This window comes from Cryptotermes secundus, unplaced genomic scaffold (genome assembly GCF_002891405.2).
Source record: "Cryptotermes secundus unplaced genomic scaffold, Csec_1.0 scaffold499, whole genome shotgun sequence".
NCBI lineage: Eukaryota > Metazoa > Arthropoda > Insecta > Blattodea > Kalotermitidae > Cryptotermes > Cryptotermes secundus.
The window spans coordinates 1402033-1421992 of NW_019738354.1; the positions used below are offsets into that span (position 1 = coordinate 1402033).

General features: G+C 36.8%; 2 protein-coding genes across 4 annotated transcripts; one reads left to right on the forward strand and one right to left on the reverse strand.

Moving 5' to 3' along the window:
* LOC111870807 (recQ-mediated genome instability protein 2) lies at positions 1–2524 on the reverse strand. Its single transcript, XM_023863361.2, has 2 exons — positions 2145–2524; positions 1–324 (listed from the first exon to the last, which is right to left on the reverse strand). Exons 1-2 carry the CDS (start codon positions 2410–2412, stop codon positions 146–148), a joined length of 447 nt encoding a protein of 148 aa, XP_023719129.1. The 5' UTR covers positions 2413–2524; the 3' UTR covers positions 1–145.
* A 622-nt stretch (positions 2525–3146) lies between these two features.
* Positions 3147–19885, forward strand: LOC111870780 (PX domain-containing protein kinase-like protein). Of its 3 annotated transcripts, none has more exons than XM_023863306.2 (10): positions 3147–3367; positions 6768–6956; positions 8049–8145; positions 8529–8755; positions 9353–9596; positions 10887–11129; positions 12570–12802; positions 14286–14366; positions 15387–15507; positions 19155–19885. In XM_023863306.2, the coding sequence occupies exons 1-10, from the start codon at positions 3266–3268 to the stop codon at positions 19346–19348; spliced, it is 1731 nt and encodes a 576-aa protein (XP_023719074.1). In that variant the 5' UTR covers positions 3147–3265; the 3' UTR covers positions 19349–19885. The 3 variants fall into 3 exon arrangements, with proteins under 3 accessions (XP_023719074.1, XP_023719075.1, XP_023719076.1); XM_023863307.2 differs by having other exon boundaries at positions 19191–19885; XM_023863308.2 differs by lacking the exon at positions 19155–19885 and adding an exon at positions 16728–16767.
* Positions 19886–19960: the final 75 nt, after the last annotated feature.

Here is a 19960-nt window from a genome sequence, read left to right on the forward strand (position 1 = left end):
AGGCAAAGCCTACAACAATACGAACAGTGACATGTTTTCTATATGTCCGACTCTAGGTTACATAAGAAGATACATTGACTGGAAGTTACAGTTAGAGTTCTAGCTATATATAACATATAACACCCAATTTACGGATAAAACTGTCTCATGAACCACACAATTTAGGCATTGCTTGTTCTGTAAGTAAGAGCTGAAGTTCTTCCACTTCAAGAGGCCACACGGAGGATAAAATAGGATTTTGACTTAAATCTGTGAGCTTCAATGCAGCAACTTCAGGAAGTCCAGATTCTCTGACTAAGGTTCCAACCACAGAACAGTATTTTCCTGCAACAAGAGGGCAGCTACAAAATCAAATTCTGGCAGTAACAGTTGCCTGCGTAAAAGTGCAACAACTCTTGAAAAGGGACAAGCATAATTATAATGCATATACTTATTGAAATGGATATCACCACAACACTGATATGCAGTAATGTTCCCCACTGTGCAGTTTGGTTATTACTAGTATAACAATAGTAGTACTAGTATACTTGGTTAGTTAGTTATTGGAGAGGGTGGGTTCCCCCATGCATTGCGACCAGTTTGATCTATTGTGCTTCCCTCTATGATATTCTACCAGTCTCCATACCCTACCGATACTGGTGCTTACCATCAGTCCCGGGCAAGCCAGCGAGTTCGGCCTCTACTGGCTTGGCGGTATCTATAATGCTTCCCCCATCTATCAGAGGCATTAGAGACTACTGTTGGGTAGGAAATGTCCTTGAATTTGGCTCAGTGATCTCCTTAGGAGATATGAGGTTCTTTTACGTGCCGTAAAGCTACGACACGGGACCCACGGCTTAAAGTCCCTCCCGGAGGACTTGTTCCCTGAATTTTTCCGCCCTTAAAAATTCCACGACCTCCGCCAGGTTTGAACCCGCATACTATGAGTCATGAGGTGGGAACGTTACCTCTAGACTACGGAGGCCGCTTATTAGTATACTAGTATAACTCTTTAAAAACATACCTTAAATGAGAAACTGTGTCTGATAATTAAATCTGTTATTTCTGTTGCAACATCCACTAACTGCACTAACATGCAGCTGCATGGATCATTTTGAATGCAACCAGGAAAGCAGCTTTTGCAAATGGTGACACAGTTAAGGAAAAATGTGAAAGATGTCCATGATTTATTCTGACCATCTTACAGTGCATACATTTATTCACCTTACTCTTCTCTCTTGCACTACATGTTTCGGCACCTGAAGATGGCACTTTAGTGCCGAAACATATAGTGCAAGAGAGAAGGTGAATAAATGTATGCACTGTAAGACGGTCAGAATAAATCATGGACATAAATCAGTGCAACAGGACGCTAAAATATAACATTATTAATGTGAAAGATGGTTATAAACATATATTTTGCAAAGTTGGCACCACACAAAATTCAACAGGAGGTATAAGAATTATCACACCCTTCACAGGGCATAAATTTGACCACGATATTCATGAAGTTGGATATTAGACACTGATTATACATGCAAGATTTCAAAATGAGAACGGAGTCAAATGTGCAACAATGGTACAGCTACCAACGCTTCTTTTCCGTTGGTCTGATATGCACTTTCATGAATGATGGCTACCAAGGAAAATACTGTGACATGATGGCTGAAAGCTGGAATAAATAGATGACCAATGCTTGGATTGCTTGGCAATGGTGTGGTAAACATGTTTCTGTGGCAACATACTGATGCAGCATTAGAGGTTGCAATGTTGTCTATGTGGTCTACAATGAGCACCAACTGGACAAGCGAGTCAGTCAAGAGTCAGCAGTTACCAGTCTGGAGTTGCATTGTTAGCAGCAGTTACCTAGCAATGATTAGAAGATTATATGCATGCTTAATATTTTGAATATTACTTTGCAAAGCCTATTCTGATAGCTTATGTAACTATCTGCAAGAATCAGCATGAGTGTGGGACAGGAGTGCAGCTTTGGTGTATGAAAACTTACATAAAACTTTCTTCAGTAAACTTTTAAAAATGTTCCAATAAGAATGACAGTCCTGAGTTTGAAACTCAATGTGATGTATTTGGCAAAGTCTCATTACTGGCCCAGTAATATTCACAAAATTCCTGAGTAGAGGTTCCTAGTTACATTATGTGCATACCTTTATCCAACCAAGAACTGCCTCCGGGCACAGCATTGCAATGTGTGATCTTAACTCTACCTGTACCATCGCTGACAATAGCAATTTCTTTCTCTTTTCCAGCTGTCTGTTCAATATACCCCTGGAGCCACACATATTTGAAGGGTATACTCTTGGTTATGTTAGACACATTTCCCGATTTAAATTCAAATTTCCAATAATCGTCAGATATCTTGATGCACATATTTAAATCTTTATTATGAAATTTGTACGCAGGTTGATCGAACATTGTATACGAACTTCATGGATTTGCAAAAATATTATTATATGTATAATGGACTAAATTATCTGTCAACATTTCAATTTTTGGCTGCCTCCATTTGTGAGCAATAGTGACAACGTCTCCACTACAAAAATCTTATCATGACAAGCTTAAATATCCCTTGCAATTGTATCACCCTCTACATAGCTCTACATTCTCTTTCTTGTTGCATATACCACTTTTTGCACTAGTGCACATTACAGTTTACTGTATGATAGTTTACGGAATAGCCAAAACGGAGAAGTACATATTTGCAACATTGAAGACGACGTTAAGAACAAATACAATGCAATCTCCTTGCTGGAATTCAATTTAAGAATTCTCATTTTCCAGTCTTCTAAACTAAAAAGTTTAAAATATACTAATCTATAATTTCGAACGTTATTTTATATGATCATGGAACATCATTTCGTACACAAAGAAGGAAATCATAATTTGTACTCAACCAAATATTAGGAAAATCTAATCAAGGGTTATGAGATGGGAAAGATGATAACCGCATGCACAGTTTGTGCAAGAAAACCTCGCGGGAAGAGACAAGGAGATATATGTAGATTAGTATTTTATTTACGACAGCTTCCTAATTCAGATGCGATTGGAATCAGTATCTTGACCATCTTGACGATCTTGACAACAGTTTGATCGAGCTTGATGATTAATTGTAATAAAAGTACCAATGAAAAATAACATGCCAAGTGCGCAGGTTCGAGTGCATTCTGTTTTTAAAAATGGCGGAAAACTTCACGGGATGTTAGTTTACTCTGTTATGGTTGATATTAGGTGCACTCATGTCGTTTCAGGCAAAAGGTTGTAGTACTCAATGGCTGTGTTTGAGAAGAAACTTCGAAGAAAAGTATTTTTAGATGATACTCAAGTGTTGACATGTAGTTTTGAGAATACACAGAACATCCAGGGACACACGGTAAGGACAACTTTTACATGGGAGTGTTGCGTAAGAAAAGGCATGCAATAGAAAAGGAAACCTCTAGGTTATATATATATATTAAGGACTATATTTTATAGCCTGACTTGCCTGTTGTACAATAACAGAAATATTTTATTATGAAATTGTATCCCAGGCTTGAAGAAAAAGGTAATACCTTGAATCAGCTGTATAGAATAGTTCGGCAGTAGAGCAAGTGCCGTTAAAGTATGTGTATGATTTGGTTTCTTGGCCTGCAAAAGTCGTGTGCATTGCAGGATTCTATAACAGCACATGCATCTTAATATTACTATGTAATATCTTACACATTTTACTTGTTATAGTGTATATGAATTTAGTTTTGTGAATATTGTGATTGCTTTTTGGGTGTTTCCACATTTTTCTTGCCTCATGTGTTATTGTATCGTTATGATCATTATGAAGACGGTTTCTTCTGTCCTAAAGACAGGCAGTAGATTCCTTTGAAATGGTATCCATCATCCATGTTCTATATCTGATAGCTTTGCTAGCCAGTAGGAATCTATGGAATTAAAATAAAGATACAGGTATAGAGGAGCATCCGTGGTAATTGTGTTAGCCCAGCTAACAGTGGAAAAATAATTATAAAGTTTTTCTGTCATGATTCATTGGTACTTCTATATGTTGGTGGGAGAAGTAATCAGATAATGTGTAGTCTACCAGCACCAGGTAGTCCATCATAGGCATTGTTAGCCAGTTTGATTTGTTTCATTCTGGTCCGTCACACTAACAATGACAAATATAAATCACTCCGTCCAATGTGACCTGTAAGTTTTTTACTACATGAAAACTTAACACCCTTACATGTTTCGGTCTCTGTGGACCATCTTCAGAGGGCAAACATCACTACAAATAGGAAACCACCATCACATAAGTTGTTTAGACGTAAAGTACGTACACTTATATGCTACAATGCATAGTACACAAAATAGAACATTTCACAAACACAGCAGTTTCCTGCGAATGTAAAGTTTTTTAAAAAATTGTATGTGCATGTGCTCATAGTAAAGTCTCAATATAATATTGGTTTGAGGGGAGGAGGTAGTGCATGACATTTCAAGTTGTCATGTAAGCCAAAGAAGAAGTATTATATGGTCTGGGGTCAACTCAGCCTCTAACAGAAATGAGTACCAGGAATATTCTTGGGGAGTAAAGGGTGGCCGGCATGTAAGGCTGACAACCTTGCTGCCATCTATGAGCCGATTGTGTAGAAAATGTGGAAACCTCAACATCTCACAACTCTATGGGCCTCCATAGCCTGTTACAGGGATATCTTTACTTTTTTATACTTCAGATGCTGCAGCTCACAGGGAGATGAACACACAGAATTGCCAGATAAGTGACAACAAATTGCAGTGGTTAATAATGATCAAGAAGTTCTTATTGCCAGCCATACTGTAAAATAAGTGACATTGTGGAAAGGCAGTTGACCAGCCAGTCCTTCAGAATTGTCAAAGTGAAAATTGCTTCATGTCTAGACTTTGGAAGTTGTAAACGCTACTCTGAAAAGTTTTGAATTGCTGCTTGAATCATTGAAATTATATTAAATTATATGGACAGTATTTTTGTTATATTTTTCTTATAACTGAACTTTCCATTACTTATTCATCTGAAGAATTCTTACAAAATAATGTTTCAGACCTCAGATATTTGATCACTTAAAGTCTGAGTACAACATTACCAAAAATCACAAAATCATCTGCATTGTTGTTAATTGTCTGAACAACCAGTGCATCTGTGGAGTGACCATTCTCTGCATTGAAAAGGGTCTTTACTTACCTACAGAGTGCACAGATGCACAAGAGACTCACCAGGATATCATTAATGACAATTGAAAAGAAAATTCTTCAAGTCTTAGAAAAGGGTCCAGACCTCTGTGACCATGATAGATGTTTGGCCGTGCCATAGCTCAAGCGGTTAGCTGCTGGCTTCCCACCACGGCGGCCTGGGTTCGATTCCGGTCTGGTCAAGTGGGATTTGTGGTGGACAAAGTGGCGCTGGGGCAGGTTTTCTCTGAGTACTTCGGTTTCCCCTGCCAATCTTCATTCCACCAATTGCTCCACAATCACCCTCACCTATCATCTGGGGCTGGTACAATAGGCCAGAAATGGCCACAGTACAAGGGACTTAGTCCCACCCCACTAGCAATAACAAAAATGATAGATTTTTTCACTTGAAAAAATGTCTTACAGTGCTGAAGTACAGGCTGTAATGAAAAAGACAGATTCAGTCGCCACTAACCATTTTCCCTTAGTTTACATTTCCTCCTTATTTTATTCCTTAACTTTATCAAATTTTAACCCAGATTTCATAGTTGTATAGTACCATGCATATACTCAGTTGCCAGCATTTTCATGACCTATCTGTGCCTTGGGATTTGACTAACAATTTTGAAAATCACACTCCACCACTGTGCCCATCTACTGCAGGGCCATACATCCCAGACTGTATTCTTAATACTCATTGCCATGAGAATCTTAAAGGTTTGCTGAAGTAACTTCACCTAATCCCTGTAGTGCAAGTACTCATTGTTAGATGAGTTAACTACTGTACTAAATATAAGTTAAATTTTGAAGAACAGTGTTATACATTAATTTGGCATCACAAGATGTATACCTTGAAGGAGCAAGCAATAGGAACAGCAAGGGACAGTTATGTTTAGTGTTATGGAGTGACATAGCTCAAAGGAAGGTACTGTGATTTTCTTAGTTTCATATGTTATTGGTTTTAATTCTATAAAATTGAGATATCTTACTGAGATGTTTTGAAAAGAATTATGTGTTTGATTCCTGCATGTATGTTGTTTGTTTAATTTTCACCCATGTACATTAGGGTTGGGCAGTAATCCACAAATAACAAGTATTGTAAGGAAGTCTGCGCAGTTGTACACATTGCTTTAATTCCAAAAGATTTTCATGAAGATGTCTTCAGTAAGAAAAACCATTTATGTGTCGTAGAATAACAGGTGGAATTGTGAAGAAAGTAGACGGACTTTTGAAAAAAATAGAAAGAGCTAATAAGAGGTGAAAGAAAGAGAACAGGAAATAGACTTGAACGAAAAAGAGAGTTTTACTAATGAGTAGCATTTGGATGTACTTATTTTCTTTAATTTCTCTGTGATGACCGAGCCCTGACAAATGACAGCTCTTTTTAATAACCATCCAATTTACTTTTATTGACATTAATTTGAGAAAGAAACTGATTTAGGCATAGGGTATTTTTGTAATAAAATTATTGTTTGAATACAGTTTTAACCTTGCACACAAAACTTTTATGATTTATTGTAACAGTTCATTCCATAGGACATGAATGAATGAATGAAAATGAATGAACATGTCTCTGATGTTTATTTTTTTTTCAGGAGTATATCATACGTGTTCAGCGTGGACCATTACCAGACAAGACATGGCACATATATAAGCGATACAATGATTTCGTTTCTCTCCATAATTTACTTCAGGTCTCTGGGCTTAACCTCCCTCTTCCTCCAAAGAAACTCATTGGAAATATGGGAAGAGAATTTATAGCTGAAAGACAAACCGGGCTTCAGGTAGTGTGTTGATAACCAAGTACTGCATGTATTGGAAGTATTTTTTCATTTTATTTTGAGTCAGACCTGTGCAATAATTCCATATTACTCTCTTTGTGTGGGATTGAAATACTTGCAGACGTATAATGTGTAAATGCTGTACTAGATAAGAAAGCACTACAGAGCTATGTGATACACTGAGCAGTCTTGCTGATTTAGTGATTTTAAGATATAGATGGAGAGAAATATATGGATGCATAAGATGTAAAGCTCTGACTTTTAATAAATGTGCCCTTATCTTCACAGGTGATCAGCCATATTAATGTTGAATTAAAAAGCAACATTTCAGAACTCTCCTCTATCTCCATTATCAGCGGGCAGTGGTGAGTGACCATATGTTGCCGATATATATATATATATCACTTTTTCAGTATGTTTCCTCAACCTGTTGGTGTACAACATAACAGAAAGGCAGAGTCAGCTGTGCCATTACTCATCCGACTATATCTGTCACCATGTTGCAATTCCTGAGTCCCCATTTTTCGACTGATTTTTGTCATCCAGTCCTTAACATTCACCCCTCCTAACATTTGTCCCTTTACATGTTGTCTAATCTGCATGGCAGAGAGCTTAAGTAAGGCTTGTTAAAACTCTTCAGGTTAGCAACATGGTGATGGGTGACTGACCAGTTGCCTCTGCCCTTCTGTATCGTAGCATACTGATAGTGTGAGGTATTACATCAAGAGACTCGTATCAGCAATGTATGGTCATTCACCATATCAACCCTGTTGACAGAGGTAATCCAAAAAGGTTTTGGTGGAAATGTTCAGATGTTTGCGGAACATTTAGTACTATTTGCGTTTAACCCTTTTACACCAGTGTGTCATAATCAGCGCTATTAAAACATAACCTACTTTTCCTTGGAACTATGACCCAATGTTGAAACTCTCTATAGCAGACAAGTGTCTCTCTCTGCCATGATGAGCTGAGCTTTTAGTATAGAACTTACCTCTCTTGTGTATGCAGAAGCAAAGATATGTATGGTTTAAGTCTCAGATCAGTGTATCTTATAATTTGCTGATACTAAGTTGTGGTGTGTGTGATTTGTTTCAGAATTATTTAAACTTGGTCCTAATGAATCCAATTTTGGCATCGTCATTGCCTGTGAGGAAATTCCTGGATCCTGATAACTATTCTACACCATTCCAAGGTTGATTTATAAGTACACTTTTTATTATGGAAATATATCTTTTTTTTATTTCCAGTGGGGCGGGACCAAGTCCCTTGTACTACGGCCACCTCTGGCCTATTTTACCAGCCCCAAATGATAGGTGAGGGCGATTGTGGAGCAATTGGTGGAATGAAGATTAGCAGGGGAAACCGAAGTGCTTGGAGAAAACCTGCCCCAGAACCACTTTGTCCACCACAAATCCCACTTGACCAGACCCGGGATCGAACCTGGGCTGCCTCGGTGGAAAGCCAGCGACTAACTGCTTGAGCTGTGTCACGGCCTAGGAAATATATTAGTGATAGTTATTCATATAGTCTGTGGTATTGATTAATATAAGTAATTTTCTGTGGAATGTATTACAGAGGTGGCACTACAGCATGTATCAATGACACTTAGAAGTGAGATGAATTATGAAGTAGTAAAACCTGTGCCAGAAATTGGATGGAGGTTGCGGAAACATTACTTTCTTGTTAAAAGCCGTGTTAATCCAAAACAAGAAATGTTGCTGTCATGGGTAGAGCATGGACCAGACAAGTATCTAGAGGACCGTGATTTACAGGGGGTATTCAAGAGCATATCAAATCTTCAGGTAACTGTTGTCATTATGTGCTCCATTATGAACCTTTTCTTAGTAATCTTTTTGAGAAAGTGTAGAATTTAAAAAGTTATTTCGCCTACACATATTTCACTCACAAATTTGTTAGATGTGATATGTTTTTTATTATGGTTCTGTGAATTACAGAGATAGATGAAGTAAATTCTTTCATGAAGTAATTACTGTCATTATGGTTATCATCATCACTGTTGTAATCCTCTTCCTTCTCCTCCTGCTCATCATCATCCATTGGCCTTTCTGCTAGGGTTGGTTGTCTTCTCTGTCATCTCACAAGACATACTTTTTTTTATATGTCTATTCTTTCCATGCCCTGTTTTGTATGGCTTCCCCACTTGGCCTTTCCACTTACTTTTTAGTCAGTTCAGTGGCTGTTTATTCATCATCTTGATGTCTGAAAGGAATCTCACTGTTTATCCAAGTCACTGTATCTTTATTCTGCTAATTTTTATATAGTGTTCAGTTCCCCAAATGTCTTAGTTTCAGATTGTATTGTTTCTTGTTAAGTTCATGTCTGATGCTGTAATCTGTGTATGTCCATGTATGTCCAAGGTAGTGATGCTTCATTTTCAGCATCCTTATATTGAAAGAATTGAGTTCCTGAACTGCAATGAAGTTGGAGGGTTTGTGGTGCGTGAACTGAACAATGCAGGAAGCTTACGGGATCTTCTGTGCGCTGCAAAACCAAAGCTGCAGTTCATGAAGAAATATGGCAACCCAAAACAGTACAAACCTCTGTCTCTAAGTGACATGGCATGCTTTGGGCGGCAAATTCTTGAAGTGCTCAGATTCCTCAGTGAAAAGGGACTTCCTTTTGGTAAGCTACACACTTAATGGCTGGAAACAGTGCATATGTGTGCAAAAAGTGGTAACCGATTTGTTATATGTACAAATACAGACATGATTTATTTAATGTAAATAATTATTTTCATTATTGGATTACTATATGTCAGTTCTAAAGGATTTTGATGGTGGCCTATTATTCTGGGGTTACTGGATTTCTGAATTGTGTCCATCTAGTATCCCAAACAGAACACTATTTCAGACACTAGGTTTGTTTCCTTCCTGAGGTATAAGGGTGGAGAGGTGCCTGCTTGATTGGCTCCATTAAGAGGGCAGTGAGTGAGATTAACTTTTCCCAGTGAACCCACCTGAGTAGGTGTCTTTCACATTTTCTCTTCAGGGTGGAAATACACCTAACTTCCAAAACACTGTGTTCTGTTGAGAATACCATATGATGATCGAAGTCCAGGAACAAAGTCATACAAAGTGGGATTACTGTATTTGTCACAGATCGAAATAGAATTTCTTCCTCCAGTTTTTGCAAATTTCAATCACTGAACTAACATCTTAAATCCATGTTGTACTAGGAAGATACCCAGCTAGGATTGGTATATTTTTGTCAGTAGTACTATTTTATGAGTGTATTTTTCTGTTAGTATATTAGTATGGGTTCTCTTTTTCCAGATGTCATTGTTCATAGTGACCATACAGTATGCATTGGGTCTGTAGCTATCTTTATAATGTTCTATCACATACACACCACACACACACACACACACACACACACACCTTGTCTCTCTCACTCTTTCTGTCTGTTATGTGAGATTTGGTCAGTGTGTTAAACTGTCATCTGACACAGTTAACTGTTGGAAATATGTAAGCAAATATCATAACAAATAATTGCCATGCTATATTGGATTCACGTGGTTTCTAAAAACTGAAGAGCTTTATTCTGTGTTAATATTCTGTGCTTGTATTTTGGAGTACCCAGTTTGAATATGACTGGGCTACTGAATATCCTGATATATTTTATTGTTTTCATCTTTCTCGTTAGCCAAATGGTGGATTAATACAATCACACTATGACTATCTCCTTCAAAATCCTTATATGTCCATCATTTATGATATTGTACCATTTCATTCAACACTGTATAATCTTTTCAGTTGAAACATCATCCTAAAGTAATTTAAGAATCAGGCAGCCTTGATCATTGTTAATATTCTGCTGACATATTATCTAGTGAGTGTTCCTTGGGTTTGAGAGTCACTGCTGTGTGTGATAACATAAACACAAATGGTAAGAAATGAATTCTGCATTTTGCAGGTCACCTCCATACCGGTAATATCTTGCTGGAAAATGGTCACGTGAAGCTCTTGGATATCGAGAATGGTGTTCTGGGTCTGCCATCTTACTACAGGCCATATTTTGTCCAGCATAAGAAGATACATACCCTGGAGGCCATTGATGTGTATTGTTTTGGTCATGTTCTGTATGAGATGGCATTTGGCCATCCTCTGCACGAATCTGTCTGTGATATTTTCCCTTCAAGCTGTCCCCCTTTATTAAGTGAGTATAGTTACTTCAACAGAATGCAAGTGATTATTTGAGAGTAGTGGCTGTGAAGAGTTTTATCTTTTGGGATATAACACTATGGCTTACTCTTTGACCTTGATAGTGGAGATTCCTGTGAAATGCTGGTTGAATTTCACTGGACTCCACAGTGTTATATACTAAAAGACAGAAATCTTCATGTTACTTGTTATTGTGTTGTTACTATATGTCACACAAATTCCTCGATCTTACATGGTGCAAATCTTGCCTCTTAACCCTTTCCTTATTAGTGAAGGACATGTTCACTTGCGCTCATACTTCAGTGTACAGATGTTTTTACTTGTGTAAATCTTCCTTGTATTGCTTCTATTATTGACTTCATTAATCAGCATGTTTAGAGACAGATAATTTAATCTAAATAAACTGCACATATAAGAATGACAGCTGCATCCCTTCATGTACATAGGAAAGGACTATGAATAGTCACTTACAAATTTAATGTATTGCTTCACACAGTGTATTTTGTTTGTAGCAAACACTCTGTTATGTTTTTATTAATCTTCTGAGCTTCTGTGTGCTTGTATATCCTTGAACAGTATGTGCTATTCCCAGTTGTGGTGTGATAGAATGTTGACCAGCAGATGGAATCAGTACTTTGTGTGGACTCACCAACATTCCCAGAGTCTAAGCATGGCAGAGAGTTGACTTTGATTTGTGTTCAGTGAGGTGTGAGTCTAGATTTGAGTGACTGGACCCTAAACACAGTGAATGAATTTTGTCTTACCAGGACCTTCCAGTTCCTCTTACCTGGTAGGATAGAATCTTATTCCAATGGTTACTGCTCTGCTTAATGTAGTACAGTGTAATAAATTCAAAGGAACTCAAAATTAATTTATTTACTGGTGTCAGAAACTGTTGCAGTTAAATTGCATAGCAAATGGAAAAGATGGGTTACTGTTGTTGATCAAGCTCCTCTCAAGGGTAGATAATTTTTCTGAATGATGTGTTGTGGTTGAAATCAAATTTGACAAAATAAAGGCCTGTACATTGTTACGGGCTGGATGTTAGTTTGAAACAATGCTGTACATAAAGACGATTACTGTTTTCTTGAATGTTATGATACATACTCTGGTAGATCTTGACCATTGTTTAGGAGGAACTTGGTACAACCACATCAGGATAGACAAATAAGCGAAGTGTGGAGAAAAGGGGATAGAGTAGGGAATGTAGGGAGAGGTTCCTGATGAAACCAGTGGTTCATATCTCACTGCATGATGATTTAAATGTCAGTTCCAGAAATCACTAGCTCATGTATTGGATTTTAGTAGATTTTTATTAATTCCTTTTATATTTTACAATTGTAATTGCAGGTATATTGTCATTACACTTTTGGAAGAACATAATGAGGTTTCTCTGGGCCCTATGTTGATACAGTAATTCTCTGACTTGTTGTAGAGTCTGTTTTGGAATCTGTCCTGTCCACTGAAGCATGTAAAGGTGGATTGCCAACAATAGCAGCTCTTCTGACACACCCCTTCTTTAATAGCACTGAACTAGCATCCTCACACCAACTCACCAACTCCACACAGTCTGACCGGCCACACCTCAAGTTCTCGTCACATGTCAAAGAAGCTTTGAAAGTAGCTCATCAGAAGATTGAGACACGATTAAAGGACGAGCAGAAAATGGTACAGAATACTTAGCATGTTACATATATGCAACTTGGAAGTGGAGAATAGGCAGATGTATAGTTTTCTCTGACATAATTACAAATGAGCAAAGGTTGATCTTTTTTTTTTTTTAATAGTATGTAGTTGTGAACATGGGACAGAAACACAATTTTTCAAATGGCATTATATATAAATACCATTGACAAACTGAAACTTATGTTTCTAGGTATATGTAGGAAGACCACTTCAGTCCCAGTAATTCTGGAAATGTTACAACCCCTTCTTCTTACTGAAGTTCACATCTTAGTACTTAGTTCGCATACCAGGAGTTATGCAGTTGATATACAGAGGACAATGTGGATAGTGCTCGAATAAGTGCTTACATTAATGCACTTGTAGCACGGTGAATAAACATACTCTAATTCTAAGAAAAAGAAAATATAATTTAAAGACAAGGGAAGAAAAATTCCCGAAAGTAATACATGACTTACTCAATTTTGGTATGTTAACTTTTGATTAAATGCTAAAAATTTTTTATATCACAGTTTAATGATGTTTCCTATACAGAACACTAGGCAAGAATATACATCCGTGCTGTGTATATCCCTTTATTACACTCCACTGATTTCAGTTTGCCTCCCCCCCCCTTTTTCAGTTGAAATGGATGAATCATGCTTGCGTGCACAATTCATGATGATATATGCTTGAAATACCTTGTTGCCTCATCTGCAGTAATGCTTAGACAGTCTGAAGTTTGAACACTGTGATTTCACGTTATTAGTTTATATGATTTTTATAGTGCCATATCCCCCCCCAATACACACACAGAAGAAAAAAATTAATCTTAAAACCAAATATAAGAAATATGTATACAGTTTTGAGTATATGCATCCTGTATCATAGATAGGATAATAAAATAAAATGATTTGAGAGAAGTAGGTTATGTGAGCATGAACTTGTTTATATAGGCTGAAAACAGAATCCAGTGGTAGCTTTTTGTTAGGAGAGGGTAATCGTATCTGGGGCAGCAAGTACTGAATTAACCTGTGTGTAAATTATCGTGATAACTTACAGATCACATTCTAGTTTTAACATAGGAAAGTTTTAATCTTTCCTTAACAGTTTGCATTGAATTTAAGCCAGCTTATCAGTTTCTGGCTTGATCACATGGACTGTATTCATGAAGTCAGCTTGTGAAATAAAATAAAACTCTTAAAAACTTTAATTTCACTCATATGTACTTCAGTATTCTCTGACATAATTTTCTTAAACATGTTATACAGTGCTGCTATAATATGTATGTCTTAGTTCTATTTGTGGTTGTGATTTATTAGATTAGTAATACTGTACTTTCATTAAATTCCAGTCATTTCATGTGATAGTCAGCATCAGCCTTGCAGCCTCTAGGCTAGCAGGGCTGGGTGTGTCTTCATTCTTTGACGTTGTTAGGTGGTTTTGCAATGCAGATGTTTTTAATTTGTTTCTGTTCTGATTTATTTAGGTGAGGAATCAAAAAAGACTTGCCAGAGTTCAGGAGCTTCTTAGTAATGAGGAAGAGAAGAAGAAGAGAAAGCAAAAGCAGGTAAGAGTTTCTGTCTGTACTTGAAGTTTATCTGAATGTTGTGTCTGTCTAAGCAAGACATAGCCTTTTTTTGTGTAAAGACAGTAACATTTTAATTTTGAGAGTGATCATAATCCGAGACTACCATGAGAACATCAGAGCTCACATTTCGATTTCGATTTAATTTGTTTCATTTTGAAGACAGTTTCACTTTTGAATATAAATGGACTTGCATATATCTCAAATACTTGTCATGTTTTGATATAACTTTATGTAAAGCATATTTAATGTTTATGTATTACTGTGTGTAACTTTTAGTTACGTGTTTAATTTTAAGTGCTATTATGGCCTAAGTAAATTTTATTATTTTGTTGCTCTGTATATTAATGTGATGTCTTGCATAAAAGTTTTAGAAGTCCAAGAAATACATGTGTTATATCTTGTGCAATATTTGTATAAAACTTACAGATTTCCAGAATGTCACTGATGTAATAACAAGGTTTATAGTTTAAGTGTATGCCGTCAGAAGTTTTGTGTAACCTCCTGCTGTTACATTGTTAATGTAATTTGTCTTGATTTACACTCCACTGGATTGCATTGCATACAGGTTATACGTGAGGGAGGCACTGTGCTACAAGCCAGAAGTTCGCTGGTTCAATTCCCGATGAGGTCATTGGATTTTTCAGTTGACTTAAGCCTTCTAGGTGCACTATGGTCCAGGGGTTGACTCAGCCTCTAACAAAAATGAGTACCAGGAATCTTCTTGGGGGTAAAGGGCGGTCAGCGTGTAAGGCTGACAACCTGACCGCCATCTGTGAGCCGATTTGTCTAGAAAATGTGGGAGCCTTGATGTCTGACAACCATATGGACCTCCACGGCCTGTTGCAGGGATAGCTTTACCTTTTACAGTGTTATATGTGACTTGAACACATTCCCTTAATTCCATTTTGAAGATGTGTTGTAATATGTGGTTCTGATTGTGGTCAGCCAGTTCTTGATGAATTCATATTTTGCATTTATTTGTTTCCAAAAAAATATCAGCTTCAGAAGCAACAACATCAACAGCAGCAGTTAATACCAAATGGGAAATCTCCAGAGCGATCTGAAAGCCCCAATAGTACCAGCACTGCTACATCAGCTGGTACAGTGACCCCACCCTCAGGTAAGATTAAGTGTCAGTTAACTGTGGTAACTTTAAACATGAATACAGAAGCTCTAAGAATTGGCATACTAAGTCACCTGTATTCACAAATTGTTGTCTTATATAATGCCTGTTTTCTGTTTATGAAAGAAGCCATGCAAATTGAAGAGCTTTGTGTTTTAGATTGATTTATAAAGTACTTGCATGAAAATGAAGTACTTTCCTACTATGCAGGGGTTGAAAAACAAGATTAATCTTCATTTGCAGCCTATTACAGATATAATTCCTGATTTAATTATAAGATGAGCGGTCTCCGTAGTCTAGGGGTAATGTTCCCACCTCATGACTCAAGGTATGTGGGTTCAAACCCGGCAGAGGTCGTGGAATTTTTAAGGGCAGAAAAATTCAGGGAACAAGTCCTCCGGGAGGTACTTTAAGCCGTGGGTCCCGTGTCGTAGATTTACGGCATGTAAAAGATCCTCATGTCTCTAGGAGACCTCTGAGCAAAATTAGGTAACAAGTTTCCCGCCCAAGTAGTTTCCAATGCCCCTGGTAGATGGGGGAAATATCAGGTACCGAGGGCTGACCTTGTTGGCTGCACGGGGCTGATAGCACGCACCAGTGCCGGTAGGGTATGGCGACAGTAGAAATTAAAGGGGGATGCACAATGGACCAATAACTGGTCTAAGTGCATGGGGAAACCCACCCCCCTCTAATAATAATAATAATAATAATAAATAATTATAAAATGAACTTTAAAGCTGGTTTTTGTGTAGTCTTTTGTGCCTTGGCAATTTTATGTGTAAGGTACCCTGGTGCCTGGACATTTTTGACAGGATGAGAATCATTCCAGTTATATGTGTATTCATGTGTTAGTTTTCTCAGGCCATTGCTTACAGAGCAGGATGTCCAGAGATTCATATTTGCATACTCCATAGGTACTGAATTAAAAGAGTTCTGAATACCAGTGAAATGGGAGTCTTTCTAAGGATCATGAAAGAACTGTTACAACAGAAATAAATATAATTATAATCCTTAAATTCTTAAATAAGTAGATGTATCTCATTACTCCTACTGTAACACTTTTTTTCAATCCCTGCTGTTGTGAATCAGTACTTTAATATTTTGCTGGTTGAGATCCAAGTTTGTTAGCATTGGCTTTGTAGCAGGAAAGTGTCCTTGTATTTATATATTTTTGTGAAGTTGGTTTGTATTTTGTGGATCTTGTCTCCTTTTCATAGGACTGAAAAGCTGATCATGGATGATAGCAGGAGAAATCAGGTCTATTGTACTATGTAGGTCTAGATCATTGTGAGCGTTGTAGTAGTTGCATGCTTATTTGTTCCAAATTATTTTTGTATGTATCCCATCTTTGGTGTTTGCTTGACCATGACAGATTATTGTCTTCCTCTTTGATATCACAAAATAGATTTCAGCATGTTTGAAAATAGGGTGATGAGGTTAATATTTGGACCTTGGGAGAGGAAATAACATGAGGCTTGAAAAAATTACCTAATGACATCAACCTAATTTTTACTCCTCACCATATACTCCTAGGGTGATCAAATGAGGGAGGAAGAAATGGGTGGGATGTGTAGCATGCATGGAAGGTATGCAAATATATACAGAATTTTAGTGGGAAGACCTGAAGAGAGGGGGACTACTTTGGAGACCTAGGTGTAGATGAGAGTATAATATTAAAATGGATCAAGAATATGGTTTTGAATGTGGACTACATTAGTCTGGCTTAGGATATGGTCCAATGACATGTGCTTGTGAACACCATACTGAAACTGTGCCGTGGGAAGTTATTTTTTGACCAGCAGAGTGACTTTAGTTTTTTGAGAAGAAATTTGTTCCATTATGAAATGACAGATGTTACACAGGCATAGAACTGAGAGATTGTTTGCAGGAATGGGCACTTCCCTTCTCTCAATCTCAATGAAAATTATGGGATAAATCCTCTTTATGTTTATTCCATAATGACATTTCCTCCATAGCTGGGATTGCAATTATAATTCCATGACTGATACATCCGATTCCTCTGCATATGAATTGGATGGACCTTGACTGTAACTTTTATTCAGTGATAGTAATAAAGAATGATCTCTCTGATTGTCATCCACTTCAAGAATTAGGTTCAGTCGCCTGTTTTATCCCCATTAAAAATTAGTTGGCTGATACATCTTCTAGGTCTTCCAGAATTTCTTTATTTCAGTATACTAAATTATGAGAAGAATGTTGGCTTTCTGACAGTCATTATTGTTGAGAAGATATTTCTTATTAATATTAAATCTAAATGCATTTTTAATATTTTAGTAGATTACAAGATACTTGACGTATGTGACTGTTCATTGTGAACATGTCTTTAATGTCTTTTCTTATTTATTACAATGAATCTGAACAGCATAATGAACAGATAAGGCTATTACTTTCAATTTAATTTATTCGTAAGATGCGTGATACCTTTTGGAAGCATGGATTATATAGACACATGTCCATCAGAAATACTCCAGATTTATTTATATGTTAATATGTACAGTTCAGATTGTAATATCAATACAGATTACTTTTGTGAATAATAATTTATAAAATATATAATTAAAATTTAACATGAAAATTTCAACAGGAGAAAAAGGAACACATTTCTGTGAACATTTCTGTTTGTATTTTATTTTCATGCTAATTACTACAAGTCGTTTGATGATGAAAATGTCTGTTGTAAAAAATATTGGAATCTGTTCAAGCTACCGATGTAATGATAGGAATTTCCAAGTCTTGGTAGTTTTTTATATATATAAAACAACATTTACTGTATAGAAGAAAACCAATTTTGACATGAGGAAGTGAAGTTGGGGTTGCACTGAGAAATGGATGAAAATAAGGAAAAGCAAGGTTGTGAGCTTTTCAGTCAGACCATAGGTGAGTGAAAATATTTGAAGCAAGTTACAGGTGGAACCTAATGATAAATTTGTTGAAGCAGCCTAGAACTAAATGGATGCAGACTTTGATGGCTTGAACATATACCAGGTCCTACACTATATGCTAAAAGGGAAAAGATGCTTGGGATAACGTGCAAATAGGTGACATGTAGCTGCAATGGTGCACTTCCTCTAGATCATGCGAGGTGGTGATGCAAAGTGGTGGGAGTTACAGTTTGTTATGGATAATGTTCAAAATCTGATTCTCACTTGCAAAGAATAGCCAAAAAATTATTTTATAAAAAGTGAATTGTTACATGATTTAACAGTGCGATAAATCTTAAGCTGCATGTTTTATTTTCATTTTTCACCCATTGTTCCATCAGTCCTAAAATCATCTGTATATTACAGGGTTATGATGTGAGAAGTCATAAAGTAAGACATGTTTGTACAAAGTTTCCTATGGTCAAGAATATTTTGTTATTTTTGTTACAGAATTATTGGAATTAGGATATGAAAATGTTGGCCTTTTAAAATTAATGGCTGTCGCAGGATATTATTTTCTCTCCTGCATGATGATTTGTCTGATAGATACCATATGTTGTACTTTTATGTTTTAGCCGTGTGATGTATATGCATGAATAGTTGTTTATCACATTTCTTAAAGCAAACATACATTGAACTGACTTGCTGCAGCATACAGTTTATAAGGTTTCATTTCAATTTGTGTAATTTTTATATTGTCAGGTTTAATTGAGTTTTCCCCTCCGCCTCCCCCTTCAGTCCCCTCAACACCATTGCCAGTGCAGTTGGTGCCAAGTGTAGCATCTGAACGGACTGCTCTGCTGGGATCCATATGTAATTTCAACAAGGCAACCCTCCGTAGAACAGATGCCACAGCATCAGCCAACAGTTTGCATCAGGGCCACATATTGCCATGAATGAGTGTCTCTGAAGTATACATTTTTAAACATGTATGAAAAATATATCACCAGAGTTTTGCATTGAATTTTTATATTAGGTGTTAAATGCAACTTTAAGTGATTCTACAGCAAAGTAAGGTAATTCTTCTTTATGTTTTTATTACTTGCTGTTTAAGTGTGTGTAAGTGTAAAATATTTGTTTTGCAGAGGTTCATTCTGTTCCAAAATTCCATGCCCTGAAAATTACTTTTTCTTGAGGTATTAGATTGAACTGGAGCTTGCATGATGAAATACTCGAGGCTTATGACAGTTTCTTCATTAGAAATACTACGGACGTGATTTGAGTGAAAATTCTTAGCAGATAAAAGTTTGAACTGTAAAATCAAGCAGCTTCTCAAGAAACTTGTTAACAATTTTCAAAATTCATAATTAGACATCTCTAATTTTAAAAAGCTCCAATTTTTTAATCATCTTGGAGGATAAATTAATTTCTGAAACTTGATTAGATGCCTTTTGCATTTTTATTGAGATCTTTAATTATATTAATTGTGGTAGCATAGTTGGTTGAGGCACTATGCTACAAGCTGTAAGGTTGTGGATTTGATTCCTGATGAAGGAATTCCTGGATTT

Excerpts from the sequence above, each read along its gene's own strand:
- LOC111870780 (XM_023863306.2), top strand. The coding sequence starts at position 3,266 with ATGGCTGTGTTTGAGAAGAAACTTCGAAGAAAAGTATTTTTAGATGAT. Across the intron at positions 8,146-8,528 it reads CTATTCTACACCATTCCAAG|AGGTGGCACTACAGCATGTA; the intron begins GTTGATTTATAA and ends AATGTATTACAG. Across the intron at positions 14,367-15,386 it reads AGAAGAGAAAGCAAAAGCAG|CTTCAGAAGCAACAACATCA; the intron begins GTAAGAGTTTCT and ends AAAAAATATCAG.
- LOC111870807 (XM_023863361.2), bottom strand. The coding sequence starts at position 2,412 with ATGTTCGATCAACCTGCGTACAAATTTCATAATAAAGATTTAAATATG. Across the intron at positions 325-2,144 it reads CAGTTCTTGGTTGGATAAAG|GAAAATACTGTTCTGTGGTT; the intron begins GTATGCACATAA and ends CTCTTGTTGCAG.